Source organism: Somniosus microcephalus, chromosome 12 (genome assembly GCF_052327205.1).
Source record: "Somniosus microcephalus isolate GS21.2 chromosome 12, FLI_Smic_1.0, whole genome shotgun sequence".
NCBI lineage: Eukaryota > Metazoa > Chordata > Chondrichthyes > Squaliformes > Somniosidae > Somniosus > Somniosus microcephalus.
This window is the reverse complement of record NC_140998.1, coordinates 161027629-161046566: the sequence shown is the minus strand read 5'-3', so window position 1 is coordinate 161046566 and position 18938 is coordinate 161027629. Positions and strand designations below refer to the sequence as shown.

General features: G+C 46.6%; 1 protein-coding gene across 2 annotated transcripts in view; it reads left to right on the top strand.

Moving 5' to 3' along the window:
- LOC147109644 (intelectin-1a-like) overlaps nucleotides 1-18938 on the top strand; it is a 130114-nt gene that overhangs the window by 17118 nt on the left and 94058 nt on the right. The window contains exon 1 of one of the 2 annotated variants that reach the window (XM_086003730.1): nucleotides 12874-12960. The exons of the other annotated variant lie outside the window; for it this stretch is intronic. Coding sequence (XP_085859856.1) covers nucleotides 12930-12960 — 31 coding nt within the window. The 5' untranslated portion in view covers nucleotides 12874-12929. Of the gene's footprint in view, nucleotides 1-12873; nucleotides 12961-18938 lie in introns of those variants that run through there. 2 annotated transcript variants of the gene reach the window in all.

The following is an 18938-nucleotide window of genomic DNA, read 5'->3' as shown; positions in this document are numbered from 1 at the left end:
TGGCAAAGGGTGCACATCGACTTTGCTGGTCCATTTATGGACTCAATGTTCTTAATCGCAGTTGATGCACACTCCAAGTGGCCGGAGGTAATAAAGATGTCCTCCACCACCACGGAAAAAACCATCACAGTATTAAGGACCATATTTGCCAGGAATGGGCTGCCGGAACAGATATGTTCTGATAATGGACCGCAATTTGTGTCCGAAGAATTCAGAAAGTTCTTAAAGAACAATGGGGTAAAGCACTACACGTCCGCCCCATACCATCCCGCCACCAATGGATTGGCTGAAAGGTTTGTCCAGACCTTCAAGAAGGCCATCAAGGCCATGGGTAATGAAAACATAAAACTTCAGCACAAGGTGGATAACTTCTTATTTGCATATAGGAATGCAACACATATGGTTACAAACCAAACTCCCGCCATGATGTTCTACAATAGAAACCTAAGATGCCGGCTGGATTTGGTCAAGCCCAACATCCGAAGGGACGTGGAGAACCGGCAGTTTCAGGGCATGAATGAAAGGCCAACTAGGGCCTTCCAGATAGGCCAACCGGTTTTGGCCCGGGACTACCGTACCGAGAAATGGCAGCCTGGAACTATCTGCACACGACTAGGACCACTGATGTATACCGTGGACATCGGAGAAAGCATAATAAGGCGCCATGCTGACCAAATCATCAAGTCATCCGAAAAGGGACAACCTACACCACCACGCTATACATCTAACGATGAAGTAGAGATACCCATATCTACCTCCGATCCGGTGATACTGGAACCCGATGAACCCGACACTGGCCTTCAAGCCGAATCAGCCTTACCAGAAGAACCTACTACACCACCAGAAACTACTACACCCCCAAGGCGTTATCCGGACCGAGTCAGGAAGCCTCCTGAGAGACTAACTTATAATTAATTAATACAGCAGTGTATATTATTTTGCATATAACATGTAATTAATAATTACTTAAAATATGATGTACTAGTTAGCTAGAAGGGGAGGAATTGTGGTGTATGTGCCTTTAAAAGCAATTGTGGTGTATGTGCCTTTAAGAGCCCCAGGTGTGCGCAATGCCGGTAATTGCCACTTGGGCTATATAAGCCTGTGTATTGTGTATATCCTTTAGAACCCCTCCCAGACTTGCTTAGTAAATACCTATGAACCAACTCCTGTCTTCAGTGTCTTTATCTACACACGGACACTACAGATAACACTCCTGTGAAGCACCTTAGGACGTTTTACTACATTACAGGCACTATATAAATGCAAGTTGTTGTTGTTGTTGTTGTAGTCTCCCTGCAGTCTGCTTGTGGAACCCATCTAATATCTGGGCCAATATGGCGTGAGCCTAGTTAACATAATGCATATCATATCAGCCTTGCGGAAGTGTTACATTGCTCAAATCGACAATAACTGTGACAATCTCACATTGGTGTACATGACTCGATGAGTAGCCTGAATCACCAGTCCATTATGCAATCCATCTGAAAATACAGCCCTGTGGCAACTGGATTCAACTGCATGATATTTTTGTTCTACTTGAATCTTTATAGAATTTTTCTTACCGTGTGAAAGATCTTCCATTACTTGTGCTCCTCATGCCATTCATGAATGTAGGGAAAATAGAGTTGCCACACTAGCTCAGCGACTCCGTTGGGTTTAGGGAGCATGATATCCCGTGAGCTGTGTTATTCCACAATATCCCACAGGCCGATATTCTCTGGAGTTTAGAAGAATGAGAGGTGAACTCATTGAAACGTATAAAATTCTTAGAGGGCTTGACAGAGTAGATGCTGAGAGGCTGTTTCCCCTGGCTGGGGAGTCTAGAACTAGAGGTCACAGTCTCAGGAAATGAGGTTGGCCATTTAGGATTGAAATAACGAGAAATTTCTTCACTCAGAAGGTTGCGAATCTTTGGAATTCTCTACCCCAGAGGGCTGTGGATTCTCAGTCGTTGAGTAAATTCAAGACTGAGATGAGAGGTTTTTTGGGTACTAAGGGAATCAAGGGATATGGCGGGAAAGTGGAGTTGAGGTAGAAGATCAGCCATGACCTTATTGAATGGCGGAGCAGGCTCGGCGGACGGTATGGCCTATTGCTGGTCCTATTCGTAATTTTTTATGTTCTTATATATACGGCACACAGTAAGATGATGTGTACACCGTCTCCACACCAATTCAGTGCATACCTCAGTGATCAGAGGGTCATATTATTTGTAGAAGTTGCACCATCCTTTGTTGAGCTGGGTGTGACATAGTGCTGCACAGTGACATTCCATGTCTGTTCTATTTTGGTCCCGGCCCACACTGTCCTTTCATTAGAGATGGAATAGAAACTTACTTGTTTACTGGTGGATCACAGCCATTTGTATTCAGGGTCAGGAATGACCCGGCATTCCAAAACTAACAGGGTGCCGCCCTGACAGTTATTGTGTCATTGACTCTACATCGGGTAGAGATGATGTATTCGGCCAACATGGGTGAATCCGGTTCGATAATGTTTGGGAGAGGTTGCCCCGGCCCTCGCTGATAATCCATCCGGCAATTATGTACATCAGGCTCACCATAACCATCATGGTAGTTGGAGTGTCTCTTTGTAATGGGTCTTGTTCCTCTGATTGCGGCGGTGGTGTTACCCACATGGCTCCTGTCAGATCTAGTCAAGGTTCAAGCTATGGTATCTGGATTTCTTAGCAATTTCACTACTGACTCAGTTAATTGGTTTAACTGGTTGACATGATGCCATCGGGTGCACTTGGTACGGTTCTTTTTTGGGTGTTGTATTAAATAAACAGCAGGTCTAGCCTTATCCACAGTGGGAATGGGCCATATCCATTTTGGGGCGAATACATGGGCCTTTTTCCCCATAATGCACATCACCTATATTGTACGTGAATGGCTGTACCTTCTCATCGAAATCCATTTTAATCTGCTTCCTGGAATTCCCTTGTAGTTGTAGGTCCCACTTTTACTGTGGTCTTTGACTTTCCCAAAGTGACATCCCATCTTTCTATTCTTTAGGGCAACCCACAAAGCACCGAGAATCCCAATTGAGCCAGGGTGTTTTCCTCAGTGATCTTAAAATCATTTTTACAATATAAGGCAAGTGACAGAGTAGTGTTCACAACATAGGCGCTGTCCAACCAGATGTTAACTGCCTTACTGTGACGTTGATGTGACGGCTGTAAGGTGGGATGCTAGTTCAGTGCATCGGGCCGACCAGAGAGGCAGCGGAATCGGGTGATCTGGTCGCCATCACATACAGGGAATAAGTTCCTGTCGATATTAAAAGGAGAGCGAGCCATCGATATATATGTCCTCCGCACCGTCATGTAGTTGCCTTGAGACGGGGTGCGTTTCGCCTGTTAATAGCAACATGTTAGGCAGTTAGTGTACTTCTCTGTGTAATGTTGAGGTGCCTTTCCACCAGCAATCGTGTCCATCGATACAGTCGTGCTGAGGACACTAAGGTAACGCCTGGTTTCAACAGTACGTTGAGAAAGGTGTGGGCGGAGTGTAAAGTTAATGGTTGTAGGCCAGTTGAAATACTGTACCACCCAAAAGGTGATGTTTACAAGCGTTGTAAGTTTTTTCTACCCTGATTCGAGAAGCACAAGCAATTGGCAAGAGTTTATCATGAGCACTCTGGGAAAGGACACCGGCCAAACTCTCATAGGTGGCTGTGGTTTCCAGGTGAAATGTTTTTTGTCAGGTCGGGTGAAATGAGGCAAGTAGCTTCCATCACTAGTACGATAGCAAAATACTGCAGATACTGGAAATCCGAAATAACAACAGAAAATGCTGGAAAAACTCAGCAGGCCAGGCAACATCCGTGGAGAGAAAATAGAGTCAACGTTTCGGGTGAAAACCCTTTGTCAAGACTAAAGAAGCACAGGAAATGAAATAGATTAAGAGGCCAGGCTGGGAGAGAACAAAAGAGAAGAGACAGTAAGAGGTATTCAAAATGAGACGAGATTAGCTTCCATCACTGCCGTTCTAAGGCATTCCATGGATTCTGTGTGTTCTTCCGTACATCCTTCCTTCCTGGTGTCCTCCGAACCCTTCAACAGATTGTACAAGGGTTTGGCCAGTTCCGCAAAATTGGGTATAAAAGCCCGTTGGTATCGTAGAGCCATCCTGGTAAAGGCAGGCGTTGAATAACATCGACTTTGTGTTGGTCAAGACTCTGTCCATCAGCCGAGATAGTAACCCCCAGGAAGGTCATGTGAGTCTTGAGGAGCTGCATCTTTTGGGGGTTTAATTTAAGCCCTGCTGTGTGTAATAGATCAAACAATTCTTTCAGCAGTTCCCATGCTCTTTTCCTGTCTCTGTTGCTCGGTGCAGATGACCCATGAATTGTAGGAGGCATTCGGGCTTTGGAAATGACCTGACAGCGGCTGTCCGCCGGTGGGAGTTCTGGAACCCCTGTGGTCGACAAGTCTCAGTATATTGCTGATCATTGTGTGTGAAAGCAAACTTAGATTGATCTTCCTTTCATATGGGAATGCTCTAGAAGCCATTCGTGACATCCAGAGTGCAAAACCACTTGGCCTTCTTGGGTATCCGTGAGAGAAGTGTGGGGCTTCACTGACCACTGCAGCGGCGGCGGGGGTCACTGAGTTTAATTTCTTGTCATCGCTTGTCAGTATTCAGCTGCCACCTGGCTTCCGCATTGGCCAGATTGGTAACCGAACGAAAGTTCCTGTCCTGATCACCCCTTGTAACAATGCATTGATAGTCTCTTCCAGTGCCCCGTGACTCTCCCTCGGAAGATGAAACTGTTTCTCTTTGAAATGGGATGGCCCATTGATCTACTCCTGTTTCTGGAGCGCCATAATCATGTTTTTCTGTTGTGAACGCGCCCAAATAACGATCCAACATTTCTCCACTCTCAACATCATCATGCACGGGGGCTGTACAGGCAAGAGACTTTTCAATGGAAAACCCAAATGGTCATTGAGAACCAGGTGGACTCTCTCCCCGGGGTGTGTAAACCACAACAAATTATTACAAATTAATTACAGCACAGAAACACGTGCCTCCGCCAACCCTCCTTCAACTAATCCCATCAACATATCCTGTTCTTTTCTCCCCCATGTGATTGTCTAGCTTCCCCTTAAATGCATCTATGCTATTTGCCTCAAACGTTCCTTGTGGTAGTGAGTTCCACATCCTAACCACTCTCTGGGTAAAGACGTTTCTCCTGAATTCCCTATTGGATTTATTAATGACTATCTTATATTTGTGGCCCCTATTTCTGGTCTCCCCCACAAGTGGAAACACCTTCTCCAAGTCTATGCTATCAAACACGTTCATAATCATAAAGACCTCTATCAGGGCACCCCTCAGTCTTCTCTTTTCTCGAGAAAAGAGCCCCAGCCTGTTCAATCTTTTCTGATAGGTATAACCTCTTAGTTCTGGTATCATTGGAGTGAATCTTCTTTTGCACCTTCTCCAGTGCCTCTATATCCTTGTTATAATATGGAGACCATGGCCTAGAAATTGGATATAGTCACAAAATGGGCAGTGTTAAGGCCAAACGAGGTTAAGCTGCGCCACCTGAAAATGGTCTCAGTAGCACGCAAAATTCATGCTCACTCTTCATTAACATGATTATAGTCATGATTTCAGCCCAAAAACTGCTGCTCATTAGCTTAACGCTCAACAGGCGGACCAATATTGGGGCCAATCTAATTCAGAGTCATGTTTGCCACAGGCTTTTACCACTTCTTAAAGGGGAGGTGCATTGATGCTGCAGCACCTCATTGTCAGGGCTGTTGAATTTGCAGCTGCCCCAACAACCAGAAGAAGAAGTTCAAGGACAAGTAAGAATTGTGTACACATGGCAGATCGTCGCACCAGGGAGAGCCCAGAGGTTCTCCGATGAAACTCTGGAGGCACTCGTAGTGGCCATAGAGAGGAGGCGGGCTGACCTCTACTCGCAAAGTGGCAGGGAGCCCTCACCCTATACATCCTGTACCATGTGGCAGAAGATTGCAGATCATGTGATGGAGAGCACTGTGGTTCCCAGGACCGCCATCCATTGCAGGAAGAAGTTTAATGACCTCACACGGGCAGTCAAGGTGAATGAAGGCTTCAGGAAAGGCCACATACCACCATCTGCACCTCAAGCCGCACACACTGCTCAATGCACCACACCCCTAGCACTCAGCAACCAACAATCTCTACCTATCATCACTCACACTTCACAATCACGGCTTCACTTCACCCTCACAACCTTACCACTGCTGCAACACTCACACCCACATCTCACACCTTGCACACACTGACAGCTATTCAACTATGGCAAGCACATCACCCAAACATATTGCACTAAACTCACTCAAACACTTCTCTTTTTCTTGCAGGCCAAGCTGGCACATAATCGCCGGTAGCAGCAGCAGACAGGTGGGGGGCCAAGCCGATATGCAGGACTTCAGCCAGCTGGAGGAGCGAGTACTGCAGATAATTGGGCAGCAGGGGGTAGAGGCCATGGCAATTGGCGAGGTTGAACCCCTTGGGGACAACAACAGTATGTTCATTCCTAATCCTTCTTCTCACATCCCACTTCCCCCTTAGCCCACAATCTTTTCTGACTTTCAAGCTACTCAAGCTGTATGCATGCATTTCTGGTTCTCTCCCCCACCCCCCACCATAACCCGAATCTTGTGTCTTTCTGCTTTCAGACAGTCAACAAGCACCCGAACAGCCTGTCCCCAATGTCATCGCAGAGAGCGAAGGGGGAGAAGAAGAGGAGGAAGAAGACATCATGTCACTGCATCTCCCACTCGCAGGCACCAGCTCAGATATTGGCACTATGTGTACTTTAGAGGCTCGTGTAGAAGTGGGATCTGCACAGGGTGATGTACCGGGGATGAGTGGGCTGCAACAAGGCCAGGGGGGAAAGGGTAGCTCAGGGGCCAGTTCCCTGGAGGGCGGGCTCGCACTCAAGTTCTGCTGCACAGGACTCAGATGAGGATCTCGATGGGGAGGCCTTCAGAAGAAGGGTGATGGGCATGCACACTGAATTGATGAGTGCAATGGCAAGGCTGACCGAGAGCATCTTGGCAATGTCAAGGAGCATGGAGGGGTCCGCCTCCAACATTGCACGGGGCTCTGCGCAGTGCATGGAGCCAAGGATTTCCAGACCTGGAAATCTTGGTAGACTCCCAAAGAGACCATGGCGACCCAGACGTGATGGTGCGCATGATGAGCGATGTCGCAGCTTTTATTGCAGCACAGGCAGAAGCGACCCAACGTCTTAGTGCTGCAGCGGATTCTCAGACTGAGCTCATGCAGTCTCTGCTTGGTGCCATCGAAACTCAGACTGCCCTCAAACAGTCTCAGTGTGATGCCACACAAGCTCAAACCACTGTCATGCAGTCTCAGCTTGAGGCCACCCATGCTCAGACTGCCCTCAAGCAGCCTCAGTGTGATGCCATACAAGCTCAAACTGCTGTCATGCAGTCTCAGCTTGAGGCCACCCATGCTCAGACTGCTGCCATCATGGCTGGGTTACCCACTGTCGACCGGGGCTTGCAGGGCGTTGCAGCAGGCCAGCATCCTGTGCTCCAACAGATTGCTCGGAATGCTGAGGTGCTGCCCCGGGGGTGTGTCAGTGGGTCAGTGGTGCAGGACCCTGCTATCCTCTCTCAAAATGATACTGTTCCTGTTCTGACCTCTGCCACTTCACCATTGCACTTGCCGCTGCCTGTCAGCCAGCCAGCCTAGACTGCTGCCGCCCATGCTGAGGTGGTGCAGTCTACAGCCAGGCCTTCTAGGACCAGAGCTGCTCGAGGTCATCCTGCAAGGCCATCTGAAGTCTCCTGCACAGAAACTCAGCAGCCTTCCATCAGCCATTCTGCACCCACTTTGTGAGCACTTCGTAGGAGTACTAGATTAGGAAAGGCCACACGAAAGACAGGCACTAAGGGATTGCCCGAGTAATTAGTTAATATTTTTCATGTAAATATGTGTGAATTGATTTGTGTTAAATTTATTAATTTTGTTTGGCATCTTTTGTGGTGTCTCTCATTTAAGCTTTAATCCCAGGAGGACGTTGTGATATTTCGTGGGACAGGGATAGTATGATGAGGATGTGGTGAGCAATGGGGTTACATTCATTTGAAATGGAGTCTGATCAGTCATTCATGGAGAGCCCATCCTGCAGGACGGTTGGCTGCCTGCCTCCTCCCTCCCTCCTCTTCCTCTTGCTCTTCATCCTTTTCCTCCTCATCATCCTCCTCTCCCTCTTCCTCCTCCTGAGTTGGTTCCGCAATCCCTGTTGGCAAGGGCTGCACCCTCATGATGGCCAAGTTGTGAAGCAGACTACCACGAAATGGGACACCCGCTCCACTGAGTACTGGAGGGCTCCTCCTGATCGGTCAAGGCTATGTCTCCTGCTGCAGATTGGAAGAATCTGCTGGCAAAAAAATTGAGGACCACAGTGACCTTGACTGCCACTGGGAGAGCCGTGTTCGCCTTGATCTGAGGCTGGATGTCTGGTTGCAGGAGGTGGCAGAGTTCTGTGACCACCTCCTAAGTGAAGTGTAGCCTCCTAATACACTGCTCCTCGCTTAAGTGGAGGTAGGAGAAGTGTTGTTGGAAGTGCTTAGGTGGGTAAGGCCTCCTGTTAGGAGCCCTCATAACCCTCCTCCTTCCTCTGCACACATATTCCCATCTTCTTCGCTGCTGCCACTCCCTCTGCAGAAGATCCTGGAGCGCGAGGTACAGTCCCCATGACTGTGAGCAAGTGTTGTGAGCAGAAGCCTTTAAACAATAATGAAGGCATTCTGCACTTGCAACAACACTCCCTGTTACCTTAGAACCTTTAAAAAAGTTAATAAAGCTGATGGAGTTGCAGAAAGTTGCACAGAGCCACTCAAACTGCATAATCATGTCAGCTGCAACTGATTGCTGATGATCCCTTTAAATACCATTGCTGGAGTCTCCTTCCTGCTGTTGAGTGTTTGCGCGCCCTGTCATTGTTTAGACATGCCGGTAAGTTGAATGGCAAATTCCAATGCTGCATATCGGGCATCAAGTCAGTGTTGCACACTCACTGACGTCTTGATCTGATTCATTTCAATTCATCCAGCGATCGCATTTAGCGGCAGTGCCACTGGCCCTCGCCAAATAGCAGCCGCAGCGGGACCCACCACAAGCTGACGAAGGAGGGCCGGCTGCCGTTTTTTCATCATTTCATGGCAATAACGGGTGGTGTAAAACACCAACATTTTCAGCCCCATAACTGTTTACAGGAATCCAAGTGTGGTCTCACCAAGGTTCTCTACAAGTTTAACATAAGAAATAGGACAATAATCAATTTCTACTCTATGGGCCAATAGAAAGTCGAATCCTAGGATACCCTGACTGTCCAGCCGGCTCATGGAAAACACTGTTCCAAAAGTTCCTCTCCAATTCACACATTTAACTGTAACATCTTTTATCTCAGAGGCCAGTTGTGTGGATCCCTCAAACCCAGTCAGTGGTATAGAAACATAGAAAAATAGGAGCAGGAGTAGGCCATTCTGACCTTCAAGCCTGCTCCACCATTCAATATGATCATGGCTGATCCTCTATCTCAATACCATATTCCCACTCTCTCCCCATACCCCTTGATGCCTTTTGTGTCTAGAAATCTATTTATCTCCATCTTAAATATATTCATTTACTTGGCCTCAACAGCCATCTGTGGTAGAGAATTCCACAGATTCACCACCCTCCTACTGAAGAATTTTCTCCTCATCTCAGTCCTAAATGTCCTACCCAGTATCCTGAGACTCTGATCCCTCATTCTAGACACCCCAGCCAGGGGAAAACATCCTCCCTGCATCCAGCCTGCCTAGCCCTGTCAGAATTTTATATGTTTCAATGAGATCCCCTCTCATTCTTCTAAATTCTAGTGAATATAGGCCTGGTCAACCCAATCTCTCCAAATATGACAGTCCTGCCATCCCAGGAATCAGTCTGGTGAACCTTCGCTGCAATCCCTCTATGGCAAGTATATCCTTTATTAGGTAAGGAGACCAAAACTGCACACAGTACTCCAGGTGTGGTCTCACCAAGGCCCTGTACAACTGTAGTGAGACATCCTTGCTCCTGTATGCAAATCCTCTTGCAATGAAGGCCAACATACCATTTGATTTCCTAACTGCTTGTTGCACCTGCATGTTTGCTTTCAGTGACTGGTGTACAAGGACACACAGGTCCACGGTGGCATAGTGGTTAGCACTGTTGCCTCACAGCACCAGGGACCCGGGTTCGAATCCGGCCTCAGGTGACTGTCTGTGTGGAGTTTGCACATTCTCCCCATGTTTGCGTGGGTTTCCTCTGGGTGCTCCGGTTTCCTCCCACAGTCCAAAGATGTGCGGGTTAGGTTGATTGGCTATGATAAATTGACCCTTAGTGTTAGGGGGATTAAACACGTGGGGTTACGGGGATAGGGTGGGATATGTGTTGGTGTAGGGGTTACAGGGATCGGGTGGGATATGTGTCGGTGCAGGCTCGATGGGCCGAAATGGCCTCTATCTGCACTGTGGGGTTTCTGTGATTCTGTGATTTGTACATCAGCATTTCCCAACCTATCACCATTTAAATAATACTCTACCTTTCAGTTTTTTCTACCGAAGTGGATAACTTCACATTTATCCACGTTATACTGCATCTGCCATGTATTTGCCCACTCACTCAACTTGTCCAAATCGCCTTGAAGGCTCTTTGCATCCTCCTCACAATTCACAATCCCACCTAGTTTCATGTCATCAGCAAACTTGGAAATATTACATTTGGTTCCCTCATCCAAATCATTGATATATATTGTGAATAGCTGGGGCCCAAGCACTGATCCCTGCGGTACCCCACTAGTCACCGCCTGCAACCCCAAAAAAGACCCATTTATTCCTACTCTCTGTTTCCTGCCTGTTAACCAATTTTCAATCAATGCCAGTATATTACCCCCAATCCCATGTGCTTTAATTTTGCACACTAACCTCTTATGTGGAACTTTATCAAAGGCCTTCTGAAAATCCAAATACACCACATCCACTGGTTCTGCCTTATCTATTCTACCAGTTACATCCTCAAAAAACTCCAGTAGGTTTGTCAAACACGATTTCCCTTTCATAAATCCATGTTGACTTTGTCTAATCCGGTTGATATTTTCTAAGTGTCCTGTTATCACATCCTTTATAATAGGCTCTAGCATTTTCCCTGCTATTGATGTTAGGCTAACTGGTCTGAAGATCCCTGTTTTCTCACCCTCCTTTTTTAAATAGTGGGGTTACATTTGCCACCCTCCAATCTGCAGGAATTGTTCCATAATCTATAGAATTTTGGAAGATGACAACCAATGCATTCACTATTTCCATGGCTACCTCTTTTAGTACCCTGGGATGCAGATTATCAGGCCCTGGAGATTTATCAGCTTTCAGTCCCATTACGTTCTCCAGCACTATTTTTTTTACTAATACTAATTTCCTTTAATTCCTCCTTCTCCCTAGACCCTTGGTTCCTTGGCATTTCTGGGAAGTTATTTGTGTCCTCTTCTGTGAAGACAGAACCAAAGCATTTGTTTAATTGCTCTGCCATTTCCTTGTTCCATATTATAAATTCTCCCATTTGAGTGTAAGGGACCTACATTTGTCTTCACTAATCTTTTTCTTTTTACTTGTAGAATACTTGTAGAAGCTTTTCCAGTTTGCTTTTATGTTCCTTGCAAGTTTACTCTCATACCTATTTTTCCCCTTTTAATCAATCTCTTGGTCCTTTTTGCTGAACTGTAAACTGCTCCGAATTCTCAGGCTTGCTACTTTTTCTGGAAACTTTATATGACTCCTCTTTGGATCTAATACTATCCTTAATTTTTTTTGTTAGCTATGGTTGGGCCGCTTTTCCTTTTGTGTTTTTGCGCCAGAAAGGAATGTATAACTGTTGCAATTAATGCATTTGTTCCTTAAATGTTAGCCATTGCCTATCCACCGTCATGCCTTTTAATGAAGCTCCCCAATCTATCATAGCCAACTCACTCCTCACACCATCATAGTTTCCTTTGTTTAGATTTAGGACCCTAGTTTCAGATTGGACTTCTTCACTTTCCATTTTAATGAAGAATTCTATCATGTTATGGTCACTCTTCCCTAAAGGACCCCGCACAACAAGATTATTAATTAACCCCTTCTCATTGCATGTTGGGGGATTCAGCGATGGTAATGCTGTTGAATGTCAGGGGGCAGTGGAGATTATCTAAACAATATGCACAGTACAATATTTGATTCTCTAAAGCAAAACACGCTTCAATATGTGATTATCTGACACAAATCACACAGTGCAATATCTGCAAAACACCTCAAATGTAAAACTCTTATTTTTAAATCCCTTTATTTCCCCACCCCTCCCTACCTTATTAAGCTCATCACATCCAACACCAGACACTCCCAATCTTTGTCTTTGGCCTCATGTGCCCCACTATTGGCGTTCATGCTTGAGAATTCCCTTCATAAACCCCTTCACTTCACCATCTCACCTACCCTTCTTTAGGGCCCTCCTTAAAACCCAGCTCTTTGCCCAAGTTTTTTGTCACCAATCCTAATTTCTTCTTGCTTGGCACGGCACCAGTTTTTTTGTAAACCCCTCTGTGAAGTTCCTTGGGACATTTTTTCTTTTTTAAATGTTTTATGTAAATACACGTTGTTGATGTTGGAGTTTTTATCATTGCAATCACTATCCAAATTAGGTCAAGCAATGACCAGTTTTAGGTCAAAGAGTGAAGAAACTCCTCTCTCGTTGTCCTAGATATCTTGCTGACTATTTCAGGATGATTGCAATAAGCTGGTGTCATTTTACAGAAATCCATCTGTCTGCTATCTATTGATTGAATTGAGGAGGCGTTGACTCGTTTATACAGTATAATAGCCCCTGTATCTGTCGTGAATGTGCATTTGTCGTCAAGTTGTTGAGACAGGTAAGGAGTTTCAGATCGCGGGCATCTGGTGAACAGTATCTCTTTGTTTCCATAGAACCAATTTTAAATCCGCGAGTGGAGGTGTTATGTATCCATATTCATGTGCAAGTAAGAGAAAGTATGTCACAGATATTGGAGCTTTGAAAAGGATCTGTTTTATCAGTGATTATGGCCCAAGAGTTGCTGTCAAAGTAACAGTGAGGCTAATGCCGCTCACCGTTTTTTATGTGCAAATGCCACAGCAACTTCAGGAGAGGGCAGATGTGCGATTAAACGTGGAAATCATAAACTTGTTGTTGGAGATGCGCCGTTCTGCCGTTAGCTTCGTGAAGTTGGCACCTTGCTGTCTGGCTTCCCATTCAAATGCATTGAGTGGTGTGAAGTTCCTGTACTTGCGCTGTAGATATGAAGTAAACTTGCCGCGGAGAGTTAAGTCGAGTCATTTCAAGTCGAAGTACCCTTTTAACAACCTGATAAGTGTTAGTTACTGCCAGTGAGCATCTCTGGCACTGAAAATGAACTATTACAATTCTGGAGTCGCATTCTTCCGTGTTTTAATAGCTGTTTGGAGATTTTTTTTTAAATTAAAATAAAAAAATTACTTTACCTTCTCTTTTTCTTCACTCGTTGTTAATCCAATATTTCCTTCCCTCTCTTTATTTGTCTTTCGTACCTGATTTGACATTGGCCCTGAATTTCCGATCGGAGGTTTTCTGCGAGCGGATGCCTCCGATTGGAAAAAATCTACGCACTTACCTACTGGCTCCGTAGGTCCCGATACGTGCGATCCTGGGCCTCTACTCTACCAAATGCGCAGAGGCCCAGGTATCCCAGGGGCGCATGCGGTTCGCAAGCGCCCCTGGGATCAGGTGGGCCATAGGGAACCAATCAAAGAAGGGAATCCCCTTCACACTTTTGACAGATTTCTGCACATACATCTGTCAAAAGTATGAATGGGGATCCCTTAAAAAAGTTAAACATTAAATAATTTTTTAAAAATTAGTTAAAATTACATTAAATTCAATATTTTGAAAAAAAATTAACTTTTTGAAAAAAGTAATTAAAGTTTTTTACAGGGCTAAATATGAACTTACCTTTTTTAAAATTATAAATAAGTGAAAAAAAAATATTTTTTTATTTTATTAAACTCTTATGCTGGTAAAAGCAGGCCTTACGCCTGCTTTTACCAGGCGTAAGATTTTTTAAGGTTTTCAGTGGCGGAGGTGGTGCAGAAAGCGGAACTCTCTGCCCGCGGAGGCCCTTTTCCTGGGCAGGCGGATGATCTGTCAAGACAGATCGCAAGTGTCGGGTTTTAGCGCATGCGCTTCGCCTGCCTGAAACCGGCACTTGCGAGGCCCCTACGGGTTCGTACGTACACACCTCGTACACACCCGTGGGGGTCGGAGAATCCGGCCCATGGAGTTCAGCCACTCTAACTTACACTTCCTCCTCAGTCCTTGTGCTGGTCATTTCACAATCCTTCAATCTGATTGGCTAAGGATATGCCCAGTTGCTTTCCCTGTTCACTCGGGTCCCAGGTGCCCTCTAGAGGGCGCCGCCTCATTGCCATCGCACACTTGCAGCAACTTGCAGCCCAAAATATCGTCAACATTAAAGCCTAACTAACCGCGGGCACCGTTCGTTGCCCTGCCACGGCAAAGTTTGGGCCAATATGGTTAAGTTTTATGCATGTGTTAGAGTAAAAGTAGAAGTGCAGAACAAAATATGGAATAAACACCTAAATAAGCGAGGCACACGTAAATGCATGAGCATATTGACTGTGTATCTAGTTTATTCCAGTATAGGTAGGTCTTGTTAAGCTATCAGACTGTACATTTCTTTTGCCTATGACTGCGTGGGCAAGGGGCGCTTAAAACAGTAGAGCATGTTGCTGATATTTTGTGTCCTGGTTTTTGTGATTCCGCTTTCTTCATTTGGCAATTCTAACATGCAGGATATATTGTCAGTTACGACTCTTGCCGTGACATTGCTCATGGTAAGTCAGACTATTTTATAAAAACAGGAATAGGTTGTAATATTCTACTGCTAATGGTGGACTGTGATTAGCCTTGGCTGTTTAAGAATCTAGTTACCCTGGGGCACACCCCGAGCTCATTTAGCGATAGTTTCTGCTGCTAAAACATTCCTCCGTAGATTGGTAGGTCCTCGTCAATCCCAGCCTCCTCCCAAATCACAGTCAAATAGTCAGGTGTGATTCCTTTTCTTTTACTTTGCCAAGTAAGACAGAAACGTACATGTGTGACGCCAGGAGTGTGATGGACATGGGTAAGTATTTATAGTTAAACTAGCAGTTCCCCGTGGAGTTGCTTCCTGTAAGTTGGATGGGGTAGCTCTTAATTTTGTACGATAGTGTAAAATGGGTGATCGCAAGTCGACAGCCTCTTCTACATGAAGCCAATGGAAATAATAATCGGGAGGATGTAAATCAGGCTGCCGACTTGCTATCACCCGTTTAACACTATCCCACAAAGTCATAATCTACACCGATGAGTCCACTGTACCAAGACAGGAATGTTGCACCATTTAATACACAATGCATTATTCTGCTGCTAAGATGAAACTTTCTACTTTTAAATCACTTGGGGGTGGTGGTGGTGGGGGAGGCTGCAGGGGTGAATTTCTGTGTGTGGGAGAGGGTCCCCATTGTCCTCCATAACTTCGCCAGAAGATCCCCGGAAACCCCAGAGAAATGGCATACATCGCGTTCACACCATTTCTGAGGGGGTTCTGTAGCTCTTAGGCCAAAGTTACAGCGACCAATCGGGAGAACCCCTGCGGAAATTCATCACCTCAGTATCTAATTGCTGTAGCGGGAGGTCAATCAGAGTGTCCTTGGCCTTTGGCGAGGGAAGGTTCTGATGAATTTCAAGTTAAATGTTCGAACCATGGACGACACACCATGTGCGATTGCTGAGGTCAGTTTGACTCCCGTAACAAGAAGGGCCTTGAATTTCCTTCGTGCTTGCCCCCAGATAACCGGGGCGCAACTCAATTACGCGTCCTAAAAGATTGCAGAATTTTGTGCGTAAGTGAGTTACAAGCGTAAGTGCAATACACCCAAATCTCCGCGATCTTTAACGGCCATCTATCAAACCCTCTGCCTAAAAGCATTCCTGCCCATAAAACTGACTCTGTCCCCAGATTACAGAGCCTCATTACAAGCTTCCTGCAGCTATGCTTGGTGAGACATTACAACCAGGTTTTCAGGTAAGGCAGTTCACTTTTCTGCTTTATTGCAATTTTTTGAGCATTTAAAAAAAGTTATCCTCACTGTGACTTGCTCTGTATTTTCTGTTTCTTTGAAAGCATTTTATGGCATAAGCCACCTTGAAGATTGAAAAGCTTCCTCAATTGCAGGCTCTTAAACATGCTATGCCTGACGTGCATGAATGATGGTTAAATAACTTGAAACTTTAATTTTCATACTTAAAGAAGAACTATACGGTGTGAGTTGGGCCCTGATTGTGTTCGCTGATGTATGCCCATTTTACATTTGGATGTAATCTAATCAGACTCACAGTAAATGTGAGCATAACTTGACATTGGCAGAATGGGCACTGGAATGGGCGCAGTTTCGGGTCTAACCTTTGGGTTGCATCCACGGAGGAAACTCCAGGTTAAGATATTTTCTGTTGCTGGGGGAGTCATTCTGTAGATTGGAAGTGGCTGGCTTTCTTCATCTTTTGGCAAAGCCTTTTTTTTGAAGTGTGACAGACTAGAAACTCTGGAGGACAAAGCGACTTAGGTGTCCATGTACACAAATCACTAACAGCTAATGCATCGTTACTGGAAGCAATCAAAAAGGCTAATGGTATTTTAATTTTTATCTCAAGGGACCTGGATTACAAAGGGGAGGAAATTGTACTTCAGCTGTGTAGCGCTTTCTTCAGATCCCATCTGGAGTACTGTATTCAGTTTTGGGCACTGCACCCCAGGAAGAATGTATTGGCCTTGGTGGGGGTGCATCGCAGATTCACCAGAATGATACCAGGGCTTAGGGGTTTGAATTATGAGGACAGGTTACATAAACTTGGGTTTAATTCCCTTGAATATATGAAATTATGGGGTGATCTGATCAAGGTGTTTAAGTTGATTAAAGAATGTGATAGGGTAGATAGAGAGAAACTATTTGCTCTGGAGGGAGCATAACTTTAAAATTAGAGCCAGGCCATTCAGGCGTGAAATTAGGATGAAATATTCACACAAAGGCTCGTAGAAATCTGGAACTCTCCTCCACCAAAAGGCTATAGTGCAAGGAGAATTGGTCCTTTCAAGCCGGAGATCGCTAGATTGTTGTTATGAAGGGTCGAAAGGGATATGGAGCAAAGGCGGGAAAATGACGTTCAGGAGCAACTCAGCAAAGATCCAATTGAATGGCAGAGTCAGCCCAAGGAGCTGAACTGCCCACTCCTGTTCCTACGGGACTGAGAACCTGATGAGAGGGCAACGGGAGACTGGGAATCTGAGAGAGGACAGCGGGAGGCTGGGAATCTGAGAGAGGACAGTGGGAGGCTGGGAATCTGAGAGAGGGCAACGGGAGGCTGGGAATCTCAGAGGGGACAGCGGGAGGCTGGGAATCTGAGAGAGGACAGCGGGAGGCTGGGAATCTGGGAGAGGACAGCGGGAGGCTGGGAATCTGAGAGAGGACAGTGGGAGGCTGGGAATCTCAGGGAGGACAGCGAGAGGCTGGGAATCTGAAAGAGGACAGCGGGAGACTGACAATCTGAGAGAGGACAACGGGAGACTGGGAATCTGAGAGAGGACAGCGAGAGGCTGGGAATCTGAGAGAGGGCAACGGGAGACTGACAATCTGAGAGAGGACAACGGGAGACTGGGAATCTCAGGGAGGACAGCGAGAGGCTGGGAATCTGAGAGAGGACAGCGGGAGGCTCGGAATCTGAAAGAGGACAGCGAGAGGCTGGGAATCTGAGAGAGGACAGCGAGAGGCTGGGAATCTGAGAGAGGACAGCGAGAGACTGGGAATCTGAGAGAGGACAGTGGGAGGCTGGGAATCTGAGAGAGGGCAACGGGAGGCTGGGAATCTGAGAGAGGACAGCGAGAGGCTGGGAATCTGAGAGAGGACAGCGGGAGGCTGGGAATCTGAGAGAAGACAGCGAGAGGCTGGGAATCTGAGAGAGGACAGCGGGAGGCTGGGAATCTGAGAGAGGACAGCGGGAGGCTGGAAATCTGAGTGAGGACAGCGGGAGACTGGGAATCTTAGAGAGGACAGCGAGAGGCTGGGAATCTGAGAGAGGACAGCGAGAGGCTGGGAATCTGAGAGAGGACAGCGAGAGGCTGGGAATCTGAGAGAGGACAGCGAGAGGCTGGGAATCTGAGAGAGGACAGCGAGAGGCTGGGAATCTGAGAGACGACAGCGGGAGGCTGGGAATCTGAGAGAGGACAGTGGGAGGCTGGGAATCTGAGAGAGGACAGTGGGAGGCTGGGAATCTGAGCGAGGACAGCGGGAGGCTGGGAATCTGAGAGAGGACAGCGGGAGGCTGGGAATCTGAGCGAGGACAGCGGGAGGCTGGGAATCTGAGAGAGGACAGTGGGAGGCTGGGAATCTGAGAGAGGACAGCGGGAGGCTGGGAATCTGAGAGAGGACAGCGGGAGGCTGGGAATCTCAGGGTGGACAGCGAGAGGCTGGGAATCTGAGAGAGGGCAGCGAGAGGCTGGGAGTCTGAGAAAAGACAGCGGGAGGCTGGGAATCTGAGAGAGGACAACGGGAGGCTGGGAATCTGAGAGAGGGCAGCGGGAGGCTGGGAATTTGAGAGAGGACAGCGAGAGGCTGGGAATCTGAGAGATGAGAACGGGAGGCTGGGAATCTGTGAGAGGACAGCGGGAGGCTGGGAATCTGAGAGAGGACAGCGGCAGGCTAGGAATCTGAGAGAGGACAGCGAGAGGCTCGGAATCTGAGAGAGGACAGCGAGAGTGCTGGGAATCTGAGAGAGGACAGC